Consider the following 17,094-nt stretch of genomic DNA (forward strand, 5'->3'; position numbering starts at 1 on the left):
CATAATCTTTCAATTGAACTCTTCTTCTGATGCTCATTGCATGACATTGAATGGAACAGGAGCAGGTTGAAATCGTCCTTTGCCTCTTGCAGATTAGAGTGCTGCCAGCTGTGTAACTCTAATTGACTTCATACCTATGTGAATTGCAAAGGGACTGCTCTTCCTGTGTACTCTGATAAGTGGGTGTTATAAGACCTCCTCCCTGACATCTCTTCATCATTAAATTGACGATTATACTGCAGTTATCCTGAAAATGTGCGCTTTTAGAGTAATATGGATGCACAGCACTAAATTATACTGTCCACTTGCACTACTCTTTAGTGAGTAGAAAGCAGAATTCTGTGCTTCAAGTAAGTAAATGCCTATATTCACCTCCAAAGGTGGTCTTTCAAAGATAGAAATGAGTGGGTAGGATTTTAGTTCCTTTGTAAGTTTAGAGACTGAAAGGAGGTTTAAAACAGATCAAAGGGGATTCATTAAACTATAATTTTAAACCTTAAAAAGCCTATTGTATTTATGCTGAGACTAGTGTGAGACAAAGAACCAAAGGTTGTTTCATACCCGATGTCAAATTGATGCCTAAGTGACTTCAGTTCTCTTGTAATTCTTGTGTTGCCATAAAATAGAAACTATTTTGCAATGAGACGAATTGAGAAGTACAACTTGGTAGTCGCTTTATAAAATTGTGCATGTGTAGTTAGTGCTAACATCTGTCTTAGCCCCCTGCTCTTTTATCTTTGGCAGTGCTCTGTGCTAAAGTTCTGGGCCTTGCATTTGCATTTCTAATTTTTAACATAAAACAGCATTTTAACTGTATGTTAAAAACTATTAAAATTGAATAAAAGGATTTTTCTTCCATTTCAACGATTGTGTTTCTTATTCAATCTTGTTCATTAAGGAGCTCACCAGCTGGTTAGGCCTCTGAGTTGATCTATCACTCAGGCCACTATTTGACCAGTTTTTGATTAACACTGCTGAACTGCCCACGTTGCGGAATAGGAATCCTCTCTTGGGAATAGAGTCCTATCCCAGAGTTTCAACTGTCTAGTGGGTAACACATAGGCCTGGATTTTCGTTCCTGGGTCGAGAGTACAGAGTCAGGACCTTTTCTAGCTCTGCAACCCGGCACAGGACAAGGTGCCCCGGAAGGTTGGATTTTCATTCCCAGGTGGTGGGGACCTCGGGGAGTCGAGCCCACCGCCCCCAGAGGTGGAATGAGTTCAGAGGCTGCTGATGTGGAGGCAGGCTGGAGCAGAACTCCTTCCTCTGTGCTCCAACATTATGTCCTAGGTTTAAAAAAAAAGCATAAAACAAAAAACAGCCTTCCAGCCCTTACCCCTCACGCCCCTTCCCATCTCCCTACACACTCCCCATACCCATCCACGGCAATGCAGGCCACCTCATGCCCTCATACCCTCCATGCAAAGCTATGCCCCACCACCTATTGCTCCTCATACCCTCCATGCCAGCCTATAACCCTCTACCCAAACCCCATGTTCCCTCATACCCCCATGCCAACCTATGCCCCTCTACCAATGGCCCTTTTTAGCCCCTATGCCAACTTAGTACCAACTCATGTCAACCCATGACCCCCATCCATCACCCTTTGCTCTTACAACTACCTTGCCAACTCATCCAGTATCCACCACGGGCAGATCTCAAGAACCGTGCTGAAGTTAAATTAAGTTCTAAGTGACTATTGCAGAATTTATTTTTAATTTATTTTTAAAAAACACTCTCATTCATATAAACCAGTGAACTACATTTACATTCCTTCGTCTACATCCTTATAAAACAAACATTTAATTCAAGGGCTTAATCCCTTATATAAACAAACATTGGAATTCATAGTCCCACTTCAAAGAGTCTGTAGTCACTTGCAGCTGTCAATAAAACTGAAATGGAAGGCGCCCTATTGTGGTCTTGGAAGGTTGTGAAATCAGCCATGCTGCACTAACCTATTAATGGTAGCTCTTGGACTTATGTCAACAGACAGAGTGAAATGGCAAGAAATATTTTTTAAATATTGCAGACATCTTTTTCTCAAAGATTTAAAGGGCAGTTTTAAATGCCTTGGCAGCTTGACAGTTGCCTTTGATAGTTCATTTTGGCAGTTCCAATTAGCTTGACAGTTAATGAGTTTGTGCAACTGTCAAAAGTGTCAAAATGAAATGTCAAAGGCAACAGTCATGCTGGGGTTTGGGTAGAGGGGCATGGGGCTGGCAAGGAGCGTATGAGAGACCATGGGGGTGGGAGTAGAGAATGCGATTTGGCATGGATGGGGCATGGGGAGTGCAGGGGGGAGGAGGGGGTGTGAGGGGTGAGGGCTGTGGTGCTGTTTTTTGTTTTATTAGTTTTAAAAAATCTTGAACACAGTACATCTGTCAGTACATCTCTGCACCTGGCAGCCTCTGCACTCATTCCAGGTGCAGGGGGTGCCCAACTCCCAGAGAACCCCACCACCCCAGAATGAAAACCCAAATTTCTTGGGCACATTCTCCCGAGTCAGGTTTGTGGAGCGGGAAATGTCCCGACCCTGTGTTCCCAACCCGGGACTGAAAAGCCAGACCATGGTGTTGGTTCGCTCTTGTAACTCGGTGACAATGAATTGATATCCAAAGGTTATATTGATAGAGTGGGTACAAGTGTGCTGCTGTTAGGATCAGATACAGCAGACAAGATAATGGAAAGGATGCTAGCTGAAGGGACTGAGCTTACTGCGCACTATAGGTGCCCCCTGCCAGCAGAGAAATCAGATCGATAGCTCAAATTCCATAGACTTTGGGAGGAAACGTCCCAAATTTGCACTAAGTACGGTGGCGGAGGGAAAAAAGGATGTTTTACCTGCTGGCCGCAATGGCGGATTTTCATGCAGTTTCACCCCATTCCCATCTCACTAATTATGCATTCCAGGGAAACACACCAAGTCGCTAGCGGGCCATCATCTGATTTGTCCACCCTGCGGTCACCTGAGTCCTTCAGTAAACCGGGTGCCATATTTAAAGGCAAAGAACTAGCATTCTTCAAGGGATAGGAAGCTGCTTGGAACTGATGGCTACCAAAGGGAGGAAACATACTGCCCCCAGATTTAGCGATGCCTCCCAGAAACACCCACTGGATGCAGTGGAGGCCCGCCACGATATCTTCAACCCCCAGCTTTGGGAGAGGGCCAGCAAGCAGGGTCACTAATCCAGCATGGGAGGCAGTGGCAGCAGTAATCAGTGCCAATGCCCTGCAAAAGAGGACAGCCAGCCGGTGCAGGGAGAGGAAGAACAGTCTCATCCTTTCCACCAGGGTAACTCACTCTTCTCATCACTCTAAACTCACAAACCCATCACACATCCACAGGGATCTCACACCTCAAAGGACAACACCACTAACTCTCATACACCCACATATCTCCATTAGGCTCATACCTTCTCGAGCTCACATCCTTATCCCGTCCATGGCTCCATTCACCACAAAAATATTCCATGCAGTTCCATGTGTCCTGCTTACACTCTCTTCATCTGTTTTCATGCAGGAGAAGCTTGCTCACATCAGCAGGGATTGGATTGGCCCACATTAGGCCCCTCACTCACTTTGAGGAGCATGCCATCGTGCTGACTGGTGAGGACGTGGACTGTGCCTCCGGTGATGGTGAGATTGGCGGCGAACACCCACATGAAGATCCTGCACCTCATCATGCCCCTCTCAACACAACTGTGAGTGCTCTCTCTCTAGCATTTGACTCTGCTGCCATGCACTAATTATCTCTACTTTGTTTCACAGGGAGGTTTGCCAAGCAACTGACACCCTCAGCCAGCCCGTCCTTCAGCTCCATCCAGATTCTCACCTCCAGCCACAAGGACACCTCACCCATTGAAGAGCTGGAAATAAGCAGCCTGGAAGACCTGTCACAGCGCTTACCCACACCCTACACCAGCGCAGAGACACATACCTCAGTGGAACCTAGATCTAGAGCAGGCTCGGGTTCACAAACTGGTGGCCACCACATACACGTGTCTGCAATAGGAGGAGGCAGGTTCAGCCGAGCTCCCTGGCACTCAGAGGGCTGCTGGGAAGAGGCATCTGTGAGATCCGAGTCAGATGACATGCCTCTGGATTCGGCCTTCCAACTCATCGTGAAGAGCCAGCAGAAGGCAGGGGAACATCACGCAGAGCTGTTGGAAGTCCTCAGCAGAGTGGCTATTGAGTTAGAGGAGTGCATCCACCTGCTCTCTGATGAAGTGGTACCCACATGTGCATGTATGGAGGTCTCCATGGGAAGGATGGCAAATGCCAATGAGATCCTGGTCCAGCAGAATGTGGAGATGTGTGCAAACTTTCACTCCATCATGGTAGCCATGGGTGAGTTTCTGCAGTGGCAATGGCGAGAGGGCAACAAGGCACTTCAATGTCCCTCCAGGTGCTCTTTCCCCTCAAGGAGTCAGGTCGGGGCCCTCAGGCCTCTGAAGGGAGGAGGAGCGGCAGCTGGACACCCCTGGTAATGCACTCAGGAATCTCAAAGGCTGTCCTCTCCCTCAGAGTCCCTTTTGCCTGTGACACCCCCTCAACCTAGTCCTCTGTCACTGCAGAGGGAGCAGTAGACTCACAGGAGGACAGCCAAAGCGGGGCCCTCAAGGTCTCAGCTCTCCAGAAGACCCATGCCGTAGTCATAGGAGTTAACAAGGCCAACCATTGCACAGGCTGTCTCCGCTCCTGCTGCGGATGTCAGGACAGCACCTAGAAGAAGGGGTAGGTCTAAAAAAGTTAAGAATTCCTGATCACAACTGGTAGCACAGGTGAACAAATTTTGTTACTTTATAATCTGAAAATATATTCACTTTTACTGAATAATGTGTAATGGTGTCTTTCAAGCTCCACTCACTTTCAATTTTACAAGATGGTTATTGTAAAATATGTTTTCAGCTTCCCTGTCCTTTTCCCTCCCCCAGTCACTCATGTCCTCTCCCCCATCACTGTCGATCCCCCCTGGCATCACCTTCCACCTCCCCACCATCACCTACCAACCCGACCCTTTTCTTTTCAGGATGTCCAGGTGAACATGCACATTTCCTATCTTCCTGACAATCCCACCCACATCCACAATGACCTCCCCAACTTCCTCCATCACACCCCCAGGGTTCTTGTCTGCCTCCGAGGTGCCAGCAGCCACCCTCGCCGTCCCTTCTACCGTTATCATCGCACCCTCATCCTCCCACCCTACCAGCTCACTCTGTCCTCTCTCATTCTCACCATTCCCTCCTACCATACCCACCCTCATTTCTATCCCCAGGAGGTAGTCAATGACCCCACAGACCCTTCCCTTGCACATTCACCTGGACGTCCCCCCCCCCCCCCCAGCCTTTACTCCTTCCTCTACTTTTACTCATTCCTTCACGCTTACTCCCCCCTCCCCCAATTCCTTCCTCAGCCCTGACTCCTTCCTCCTCCCTAACTCTCTCATCTCCCGGACTCCTTCCCCACTTTGAACTTCTTCCTCCCACCAAAGCACTTCCCCCCTCCAAACTCCTTCCCCCCTCCGGATTCCTTCCCCCCCACCGAACCCCTTCCCTTACACTTTCCTCAGCCTTACACCATCTCTTCAGTTGCCGCATTCTCCCCCATTACAATCTCCTCCATCTGTATTCACCCCCCTCCCAACTTCACCCCACCCCGACACCTATGTTCCCCTCCTCCCAACTTCATACCCCCTAACACATTTGTTCCCCCCCCAATCTTCAAGCCTCAAGTGAGCAAGGCCCTAACAATAAGTCCCAACTTCTGCACATCACACTTGTCAAGAAGTATTCCCAACGACGTGGGCAGTAAATTTGCCGTAGCGGGGCTTATACTTAGATGCAGATGTATTAAAATGACTTTCCCAACATGCAACAGCGGGAAAGGCGGAGCAGACAATCGCAAACTTGTTTCATGATGTCATGAAACCGATTTTTGGCCTTCCCGCCATGTTGTCTGCTCATGCCCACCACGACGTCCGAAGGCAACAGGGACGGAAAATTCCGGCCTTTGTCTCAAAAGAGTGCAAAATTTAATTATTGCTTGTTGGGGATGAGCGACAATATTTGGGGCTTTTTTTCTTTCATTGCATTAGATGGATAAATTCTTCCTATCACATTAATCGCCAACATCCCAATTAACTGTTAGCAAAACTGCATGCCACAGTGAGAAATAATATCAGGCTAGGGAGCAGATAGTGTCCAATATCTAACTCAATGTAAATCATATTCTACAAAATCGTTTTGGTTGTCAAAAAGCTGAAATACTTGGAGCTAATAAAATCATCATTGTGTTTTTGAACCTGAAACATGGATCAAAAACCCAGTCAGTAGAATGTAGTATTATGTACCTGCTGTAGACATGGTATAGAATTTCCTTGGTTATAAAATGAAATAATGATCCATGGCTGAGCATAGCCATATTTTTACATGATATAAAATGATCAAGCTTCAAAGTAGGAATAAAAACAAAAAAAACTGCGGATGCTGGAAATCCAAAACAAAAACAGAATTACCTGGAAAAACTCAGCAGGTCTGGCAGCATCAGCAGAGAAGAAAAGAGTTGACGTTTCGAGTCCTCATGACCCTTCGACAGTTCTGTCGAAGGGTCATGAGGACTCGAAACGTCAACTCTTTTCTTCTCCGCCGATGCTGCCAGACCTGCTGAGTTTTTCCAGGTAATTCTGTTTTTGTTCAAAGTAGGAATGTTGGCCTGAAATTTGTAGTTATAATAATACTCAGGCTATCAACACTCACTAGTGTAAATCAGACAACAACTTCTAGCGTTCAATCATTTTTAAAAATTCATTTATGGAATGTGGGCTGTCCTGGCAAGGTCAGTATTTATTGCCCATCCCTAATTTCCCTTGAAAAGGTGGTGGTGAGCCAGCTTGTTAAACTGCTGTAAACTGTGTGGTGTAATGCATCCACAGTACTGTTGCGGGGGGGGGGGTTCCAGGATTTTGACCCAACAACGATAAAAGAATGGCAATATAGTTCCAAATCAGGCTGGTGTGTGACTTGGAGGTGAAGTTGCATGGGCGTGTGTTCCCATGTGCCAACTGCCCTTATCCTTCTAGAGGGTTAGAGGGTTCAGATTTGGTAGGTACTGTTGAAAAAGCCTAGGAAAGTTGCTGCATTGCATCTTGTAGATGGTACACAGTGGAGGGAGTAAATATTTAAGGTGATAGGTGGTGTGTCAAACACATCATGGGTTGCGTCAAACTTCTTGGGTATTCTTGGAGCTGCACTCATCTAAGGAAGTGGAGAGTGTTCCATCACATTCCTCACATGTGACTTGTAGATGTGGCAAGGCTTTGACATATCAAGAGATTAATTATTTGCTACAAAGTACCCACCTCTGACTTGCTCTTGCAGCCAAAGTATTTACTGGACTGCTCCAGTTAGGCTTCTTGTTAATGGTGACGCTCCCCTGGACATCGATATTGGGAGAGCCAATGATAATAATGGTCTTAAATGTCAAGGAGAGGTGGTTAGACCATCTCTTTTGTTGGACATCACTCTTGCCTCTCATTTCTGCAGTATGAATGTCACTTTTCACACATCGGCCCAAGCCTGAATATTGTCCAGGTATTGACCTGAAAGATTTACTTTGTTTCTCTCTTCATAGATGGTGCCTGATCTGCTGAGTATTTCGAGAATTTTTTGCTTTTGTTGCAGATTTGCAGCATTCATAGTATTAGTAAAAACTTTCCCCCGATTCCTATTGAGTTCAATTTTGCCAGGGCTGCTTGATGCTACACTCAGTCAAATATTGCCTTGATGTCAAAGGCAATTACTCTTACCTCAACTCTGGTATTCAGCACTTTTGTCCACGTTTGGATCAAGGCTATAATAAGAATTGGAGCTGAGTGATCCTGGCAGAACCCAAACTAAGCACTTGAGCAGATTATTGCTGAGTAAGTACCACTTGATAGCACTGTCCACAACATCTTCCATTACTCTGCGGATGATTGAGAGTAGACTGATGGGGCGATAATTGGCTGGATTCAATTTGCCCTGCTTTTTGTAGATTGAACATACCTGGGTAATTTTCCACTCTGCCAGGTAAATGCTAGTGCTGTAGCCAGCTTGGCTGGAAGCACAGCTAGTTCTGGATCACAAGCCTTTAGCACTACAGCCAGAATATTTTCAGAGCCCATAGCCTTAGCTATATTCAATATGGTCAGCCATTTCTTGATATTCTGTGAAGTGAATTGCCTTGGCTTAAGACTGGCTTCTGTGATGGTTTTGACCTCAGAAGGAGGCAAAGATGGATCATCCTTTCGGCACTTCTGACTAAAGATGACTGCAAATGTATCAGCCTTGCCTTTTGCACTTGTGCTGAGCTATGCTATCATTGAGGATAGGGATATCATGAAGCCTCCTCTTCAAATTAGCTGTTTAATTTTCCACCACCATACATTTCTGGATGTGACAGGGCTCCAGAGCTTTGGTCCAATCTGCTGATTGTGGGATTGCTTAGTTCTCCACATAGCATTCTGTTTCCACTGTTTGGCATGTTTTCTAGCTTATCCATGTTTGCGCCTCATTTGTAGATAACACCTTGTTCTGCTCCTAGCATGATCGTCTATGCTACTCATTAAACAAAGATTGTTCCGCTTGCTTCAAAGTAATGGTAGAATGAGGCATATGTTGGCTCATGAGGTTACAGATTGTAGTTGAATACAATTCTGCTGCTGTTGATGGCTCACAGCACCTCATGGATGCCCAATTTTGAGCTGCTAGGTCTGTTCTGAATCTACCTCTTTAGCATGACGGTAGTGCCACACAACACGATATAGGTTATCCTCAGTGTGAAGATGGATCTTTGTGTCCACAAGGATTGTGCAGTTGTCACTCCTGTCAATACTGCCATTGACAGATGTGTCTATGACAGGTAGATTGGAGAGGATGTGATGGATGTCAGATTGCTGGATTGATGTGAGGTGTAGCAAGTCCCTTAGAACACAAGAACTGGGAGCAGGAGTAGAGACCATTTGGCCCCTCGACCCTGCTCCACTATTTGATAAGATCCTGGCTGATCTAACTTTGGCCTTAGCTCCATTTTTCTGCCTGCTCCCCATAACCCTCGACTCCCTTGTCGATCAATAATCTATCTAAATCAGTCTTGAATATTCAATAACCCAACCTCCATTGCTCTCTGGGGAAGAAAATTCTGCAGACTAATGACCCTCTGAGAGAAATAAAATTCTCCTTATCTCAGTCTTTAATGGGGGGGGGCTTTAATTTTTAAACTATGTTCCCTAGTTCTAGACACCCCCACAAGGGGAAACATCCTCTCAGCATCTACTTTATCAAGAACCTTCAGAATATTATATTTTCAGTAAGATTATCCCTCATTTTTCTAAAATCCAATGGTATACGAGTATATCTTACCTCTTAAGATAACTCCATACTTACAGGAAATCAGTCAAGTAAACCTTCCTTGAACTGTTTCTAATGCAATTACATCCTTTTTAAAGTAAGGAGACAAAAACTGTGCACAGTACTCCAGATGCAGTCTACCTTATGCCCTGTGCAATTGTAGCAACACTTTCCTACTTTTATATTTCACTCCCCTTGCAATAAATATCAATATTCCATTTGCCTCCTTAATCACTTGCTGTACCTGCATACTAACTTTCTGTATTTCATGTACCAGCAAGCCTAGATCCTGCTGCTCCATAGCGTTCTGCAGTCTCTCCATTCAAATAATATTCTACTTTTCTATTCTTCCTGCCAAAGAGGACAAATCTACATTTTCCCATATTATATTCCATCTGCTAAATTTTTGCACACTCATTTGACCCATCTAAATCCCTTTCTAGAATATTTATGTCTTCTTGGCAACTTACTTTCCTACCTAGCTTTGTGTCATAAGCAAATTTACCTATCACGCATTCAGTCCGTTCATCCAAGTTTTTAATATAGATTATAAATAGTTGAGGCCCCAGTACTGATTCCTATGGCATTCAACTATTAACTGCTGAAAATGACCCATTTATCCCTGCATTGCTTCATGTTAGCTAAATAATCCTCAATCCATGCTAATATATCACACCCTACATCATGAGCTCTTATTTTGTTTAGTAACCTTTGACGTGGCACCTTATTGAAGGCCTTTTGCAAATCCAAATATACTACATCTACAAGTTCTCCTTTACCCACCTTGCTTGTTACTTCCTCAAAGAACTCTAATAAATTAGTCAAACATGAATCGCTTTCACAATACCATGGTGACTTTGCTGGATTGTATTATGAATTTCTAAATGGCCTGCTATTACATCTTTAATAATGAATTCAAGCATTTTCCCAATGACAGTCGTTAGGTTAACTGGCCTATAGTTTCCTGATTTCTGTCTCCCTCCTTTCTTGAATAGAGGTGTTACATTAGTGATGTTCCAATTCGCTGGGACATTTCCAGAATCTTGAATTTTGGAAGATCACAACCAGTGCATCTACTATTTCTGCAGCAACTTCTTTTAAGACCCTAGAATACAGGCTATCAGGGTGAGGGGCTTCTCAGCCTTTAGTTTTAATGGTTTTCCCAATACCTTTTCTGAGTGATTGTGATTGTTTTAAGTTCCCCACTCCTTTTCGCCTCTTGATTTTAAAAGTAATCTCGGGATTATTTTTTTGTCTTCTACATTGAAGGCAGACACAGAATACCTGTTCAACACTTCCACCATTTCTTGTATCCCATTATTAATTCCCCAGTCTCACCCTCTAAGAAACTAATGTCACTTTAGTTACTCTTTTCCTTTTTAAATACTTGTAGAAACTCTTTGTTTCTCTTTTTATATTGCTAGCTAGCTCTCATACTCTACATTTTTTCTCTCCTTATGTTTTTTGTCATTCTTTGCTGGTTTCTCAAATCTGTCCAATTTTCTGACCTACCACTAATGTTCACAGCATTGTATGCCTTTTCTCTCAATTTGATATTATCCTTAACTCCCTTAGTTAGCTACAAATTGTGCGTCCTTCTCATAGACTCTTTCTTTCTCAATGGAATATATCTTTGCTGAGCATTATAAAATATCTCTTTAAATGTCTGCCACTATTTTACTACTGTCCTACCTTTTAACCTTTTTTCCAAGTTAACTTTTGCCAGCTGTGTCCTCATACCCTTATAAATACCTTGATTTAAATTTAGGACATGAGTCTTAGATCTACATGTCTCACCGTCAAACTGAATCTGAAACTCTATCATGTTATGATCACTGTTGCCTAGAGGCTTCTTTACTATGGACTTATTAATGAATCTTGTCCCATTGCACATTGCCAGGCCTAAAATAGACTGCGCCCTGGTTGGCATTATAATATACTGCTCTAAGAACCTGTCCAGAATATAGTCTATAAACTCATCTTCCAGGCTACCTTTGCCAATCTGATTCATCCAACCTATATGAAGATTACAATCATCCATGGTTATTGCAGTACCTTTATTACAAGTTCCCATTATTTCTTTCTCTATACTCTGTCCTACAATGTAGTTGCTGTTAAGGAGGCTGTAAGCTACTCCCATAAGTGACTTCTTACCTTTTCTGTTTCTTATCTCCACCCAAACTGATTACATATCTTGATCTTCTGAACAAAATCATCTCACTACTGCACTTATGTTATTGTTACTTAAAACAGCCACCACTTTTTCCTAACTTCCTGTCCTTCAGAAATGTCAAATACCTTTGGATACTAAGGAGTCAGGCTTGCAACCACATCTCTGAAATGGTTATCAGGTCATCTGTATTTAATTTTAGTGCTATCAATTCATCCATTTTGTTGTGAATGCTGTGCGCACTCGGATACAGAGCCTTCAATTCTGTCCTTTTACTAGTCCTGCAAACTCTGACCTTATCTGCTGCTGCACTCTCAAGTTTGTAAGCTTTGTCCTTTCCTGCCACAGTCTGGTTACCATTACCCATATCACTATCCTGCTCTATTGCCTTGTTCTTTCTCTTCAATTTACCACATCTCCCCTCATGTGATCCCTTGGCCACACAATTTAGTTCAAAGACCTTTCTACCGCCTTAGTTAAACAACTCACCAGAACACTGGTCACAGCATGGTTCAGGTGAAGACTGTCCCAGCAGTACAGCTTCCACTTTCCCCTGTACTGGTGCCAGTGCCCCATGAATCAAAACCCATGGCTCCCTCACCAATCTTTGAACCACATATTCAACCCTGTAATCTTATTTATCTTACATCAATTTGCGCATGGCGCAGCTAGTAACTCAGAAATTATTAGCTTTCTGGTTCTGCTTTTTAATTAAGGCCCTGGCTGTTCATAACCCCTAAGCAGAACCTCTTTCCTAGTCTTAGCTATGTCGTTAGTACCCACGTGGACCATGACAACAGGATCCTTCCCCTTCCAGTGCAAGTTCCTCTCCAGTTCTGAACAGATATCTTGAACCCTGGCACCAGGCATGCAACACAGCCTTCCAGACTCGCTCTCTCTGCTGCAGAGAACTGTGTCCATCCCCCCCAACTTTAACACCACCACACTTCTACTTACTCCTCTCACTTGAATGGCTTTCTGCACGACTATGCCATGGTAAGTTAGCTCATCCACCCTGCAGTCCCCACTCTTATCTGTACAAGCTGCAAGAACCTCGGACCTGTTGGACAATTGTGAGGGCTGAGGCTCCTCCACTTCTACCTTCTCAATCCCCATACCTGCCTCACTCACAGTCACACTCTCATGTTCCTGATCACTGGCCAAATCAGAAGACCCTGGTCTAAGGGTTGAGACTGCCTTCTGGAAGTGACCTGTTAAATTCTTCTCTCCTTGATACATTGCAGTGTTCAAAGCTCAACCTCCAATTCATCAACTCCGAACCAAAGTTCCTTGAACTACAGGAACTTACTGCAGATGTGATTGCCGTGGATAACACTGGTGTCCACCGTTCCACATACTACAGCTGCAACACATCACCTGCCCTGCCAGCTTTTTTGTATTTTAATTAGCTTTAATTAAATATTTTCTTAATTAAATTTTAATTAAAGCCTTTATTCCTGCTTATGTGTACATTCTCATTATTTAAATTAATGTTATAATTACCCCGATTAAAGTTCTCTAGTTCAGATAAGAGAAAAAGAGAAATATTCATCAACCAATCATGTACCTGCTTTCCTGTTACCTCACGCTTCAGTTTTCTTTGGAATGCTCTGAACTCAGAGATTTACCCCCCTCCTCCCCACTCCCCCTCAAAGTCTCGCAAACTGTCTCTAGATTACTGTCTGTTTCTAGTATGCAACTGTGTCTTCTACAGCTGCTGCATTCAGAGATTCTCATGTGAACCAAATTCCTGACTCTGCACTCAGTTTACCTTGTACTCCGGTGTAGTCTCTTCTCCATGCCATCCACTTCACTGATGTACTTATCGATCCTGGTCTCTGCTCGTACAAAGAAGTCTGGGCTTCATTGCAGAACCCAGACTTTGGGTGTTTCTGTTCATACTGCAATGGAAGCTGAGACATAAGCCATCACACACTACATTATTGTTTAGTCTGCAAGCATGCTAATGGAGTTGGCAACCATTTATGTACTGAAAAGGATTGGCTCCAAGTCCTGCATGCTCCTTGACATTGACTGCAAGCTTTTTGGCAGGTCTGCCAATACACATGCATTTCATTGTGCAAATCCACCAAGCTTCTTCTGTAGGCAACCCCATTGGAGTTCTCACCAGAGTCCTCTGCACAGAATTCTCTGTACAACTTGGATGAGCTGGCACTCACTTTACCTTTTCCCTCTGTCCTGGCTGCAGTGCACCCATTTCCAGTGTTTCACTGCCTGCAGATCTCACCTCTGGATTATTCTCTAAATTACTGCAATGTCACTTTCTGAGCTGGTGGCTGTGAGTGTGAGATTCATGTGTTTCTTTATTAACACTGTCTTTATGCTTTTCCACCTCTTTCTCTCCACCATTGCCTGGCCAGGCGGCAGTTTTCGCGTATCCGCAAAGAGAAAGGTGCACGGGTAGGGTTCAATGAGGGGAGGCAGGTTGTGAGAAGAGTGATTACGTAAGACCAACATTTTTTGTTGTTTCAGCCCTGCCACTGCCCTTATTCTTAACAAGGTTGCTCTAATGATGTTAAACACCATCACTTCCATGGCGTAAAGACATGCAACCGCTGGTTGTGTCCTGTTGCCTCTGGCTATCCACCACCGTGTCCTGCAAATGAGAGGAAACTGTCTGTGAATGAGTGCAATGTGTTTGGGTGATGTCAACTGTCAGCGTGGGTATGAAGCTTTCAGCTGTACTAAGTATGTGAGGAGGAGGTGAAGCTATGAATTTTAGGTATGAATTGTGATTGATAGAGATTTTTGGTAGGTAAGTGATTGACATATGGTGTATGGAGCAATATGTGAGGCTAGTAATGCGGTTGTTTGGTGGAATACTTTCACTGACATTGTGTGAGGTAATTGAACTTTTGATGCACTGCATTTAGGTCCTCAGTGCTTGACTTATGGCATTGACTGCAGTGTTTGTCATCAGGGTCTCCTCCTTTGCTGTGGATAGACCACACCTCTCTAAGATGTGCAGTGCAGCACAATCTTTGGAGCTTGCTCTTGGTTATATTGTGCCATTAATGTGTGTTCCACACCTCAAAATAACTTTAGAATGGCTTTCAGCATCTGTTCCATCCACAATGCATCTCCCCTTTACGAGGTGCAGTGCAGGATAGCGTTAACTGATGATCACCTCTCCTAATTTTGTGCCCCCGCTCAGCACTTAGTGCTTGCTACGTGCAGCATCAGAAGCAAAGTAATACCCCATTACAATCCCCATGTTCGGTTTCAGGCCCTGTCCAAATTTTCCCCCTGTATGTCTCAGTGAGGATTCTTCAATCTGATTGATTGAAGAGGTGAGTTATTGTTTGTCCTGTTCAATGGCTCCCCTGTAGAGGGCACAACACTCTACTGGACTCCCAATGACCATATGCAGGCACTAGAAAACCCACAAGAAACGGTGGGCAACTGTCAGCGTAATGTACGGCAAGTGTCATCCATAGCCACTGATTGAAAAATCTGGCCGGAGTTCTGACTAGCCTCTATATACAAAACCTATTTCAATAAGTGTCTTTATGAAAAGGTGCTTACAAGCCTTTTATCAGCTAGCGAATCTAATCTTGTTCACTTCGTAAATGAGGACGTTATGATGAATTTCACTACAAATTACATCATTGCATAAGATATTTGCATACAAATGTAACAAATGTAAGAAGGTTTGCCAAACATTTTAACTATAGGAGCACTTATGTGCTTTTCCTGTTTTTTCTAGAGTGTCTAACTTGTTGGTGGAGCACAATACAGTGGGTCTTAGTATCTACCAGTCTGTGGGAGAATGGCTGGAGACCCTTAAGATGGGACGGTACACAGAAAATTTCAATGAAAGTGGATACACCTCGTTGGATATTGTGACAAAAATAACTTTAGAGTGAGTAGTTTCCCATTCACTTGTGCTGTTTGTGCTGCTTAGCAGGGATTAGGAGGCTGGAGTATTACAAGTTATACTTATTCTAGTTGAATGTCAAACTCCATAAAAAAGGAATATCCATTGAATGGGGTGTCATTATCCCTCACTGTGCTGCTATCTAATCAGTGCTTTGTGTCCTGTCCAACAAACACACTGTAACCTGACAGCAGCAATATTCCCTATGCTCACCTGCACTGACTTCACTATTGCCATTGACTTTAACTCAATGGGGTCAGTAGTCAAGCATCTCCAACTGTCAATATTTATCATCATCCAATTCCATAAATGGAAGATTATGTTATCATCAGCATTTTACATGGGCTAACATTCAAATAATAACCATCAGAAAATCTATACTGCTGACTCAAATATTTTCATTCCTATCCTCAGAGAATCAGTTATATAAGTTTTAGGAAATACATTTCAGTAATGTGCTACTGTTACTGCACAGATCGTCACAGATTCTCACTACCTTGAGTTAAAATATGAATGCTCTAATACAGTGGTCTGACTAAATACTTTATAGAATTTACTAATTGCCTTGTAAGATTCTGCAATCCAGGAATACTCACTAGCTTTCTATCATGGCCCACCTATGGCTTAATATCGCTAAATATCCACACACAAAAACTAGCTATTAATAGTGCTGTAGAGAACCTTGTGCCTCATGCCCCACAGGAAAAAATGAGAGGTAATTTACATATCAGCTGTGCAAGAAAAACTGAGTGAGTGTTTCTGAAGCATTAGTACTTTAGGCTCAAGGTTGTGAAGGTAAGTGAAGATCTGTGTAGCAACAGCATCATATTGTTATCCATGGAGAGGAACAGAGTTAATGTTTGAGGTCATGGAGACCCTTCATCAGAATTGAGGAAGAAGATATATCTAGAGGAGGTGTGAATGGTTCATAGCAGCAACATTTCTTTATTCCTTCCTGTTGCACTCAGGCAGTTGCTATGCAGCCATTCACACCCCATCTGGATACGTATTTTGTTTGTTTACTCATTACCACTCCCTTTGACTTTTGTACAACTAAACCTTTTGTCATTTAATCTCCCCTGCCCTCTACCTTATCACAGACTTTTACTTTTGTTCTTCCATGTCCAGCATCCCTTCCATTTGCTCAGAACATATTACATTTCTGTCCTCCTTCAGTTTTGATGAAGGGTCATCGTTGACTTGAAACATTAACATGCGTGCTGCCTGACCTGCCGAGTATTTCCAACATTTTCTGATTTTATTTCAGACTTCCAGCTTCTGCAGTATTCTGTTTTTGTCACTCTGATATGCCATTGCTGCTGCCATTTGTCCTCTCTGCCCTCATGTTCAGTTTATAGAATGCACTGAGCATGGATTCTGCAAATGTCTGAATGTAGTTTGAAAGCTGCAAAGAGAATTTAGTGCATTATTAATCAAGGAATTAAGTTGCTTTGATTCCTGTTTCTGGATTGTTTGTTTCACATTACAATGGAAAAATACGCTAAGTGAATCATCTTCATTAATATTTTCTCATTTTTTAGTTTTTGTCTTCTGTTTTCTTGCCCCTTCACTGACTTTTCAGCCGGCATATCGGAAATGTGAGACAATTCACTCTTCTGTTGCTTGTGCATCATGTC

General features: G+C 43.5%; 1 protein-coding gene across 4 annotated transcripts in view; it reads left to right on the top strand.

The window, feature by feature from the left end:
* The window catches only part of LOC121276977 (ephrin type-A receptor 5-like), a 373,321-nt gene that overhangs the window by 349,586 nt on the left and 6,641 nt on the right, over positions 1-17,094 (top strand). For all 4 annotated transcript variants that reach the window (XM_041185740.1, XM_041185741.1, XM_041185743.1 and 1 more), the window contains one exon: positions 15,287-15,442. In XM_041185740.1, coding sequence (XP_041041674.1) covers positions 15,287-15,442 — 156 coding nt within the window. The remainder of the gene's footprint in view (positions 1-15,286; positions 15,443-17,094) is intronic.

This window comes from Carcharodon carcharias, chromosome 4, assembly GCF_017639515.1.
Source record: "Carcharodon carcharias isolate sCarCar2 chromosome 4, sCarCar2.pri, whole genome shotgun sequence".
NCBI lineage: Eukaryota > Metazoa > Chordata > Chondrichthyes > Lamniformes > Lamnidae > Carcharodon > Carcharodon carcharias.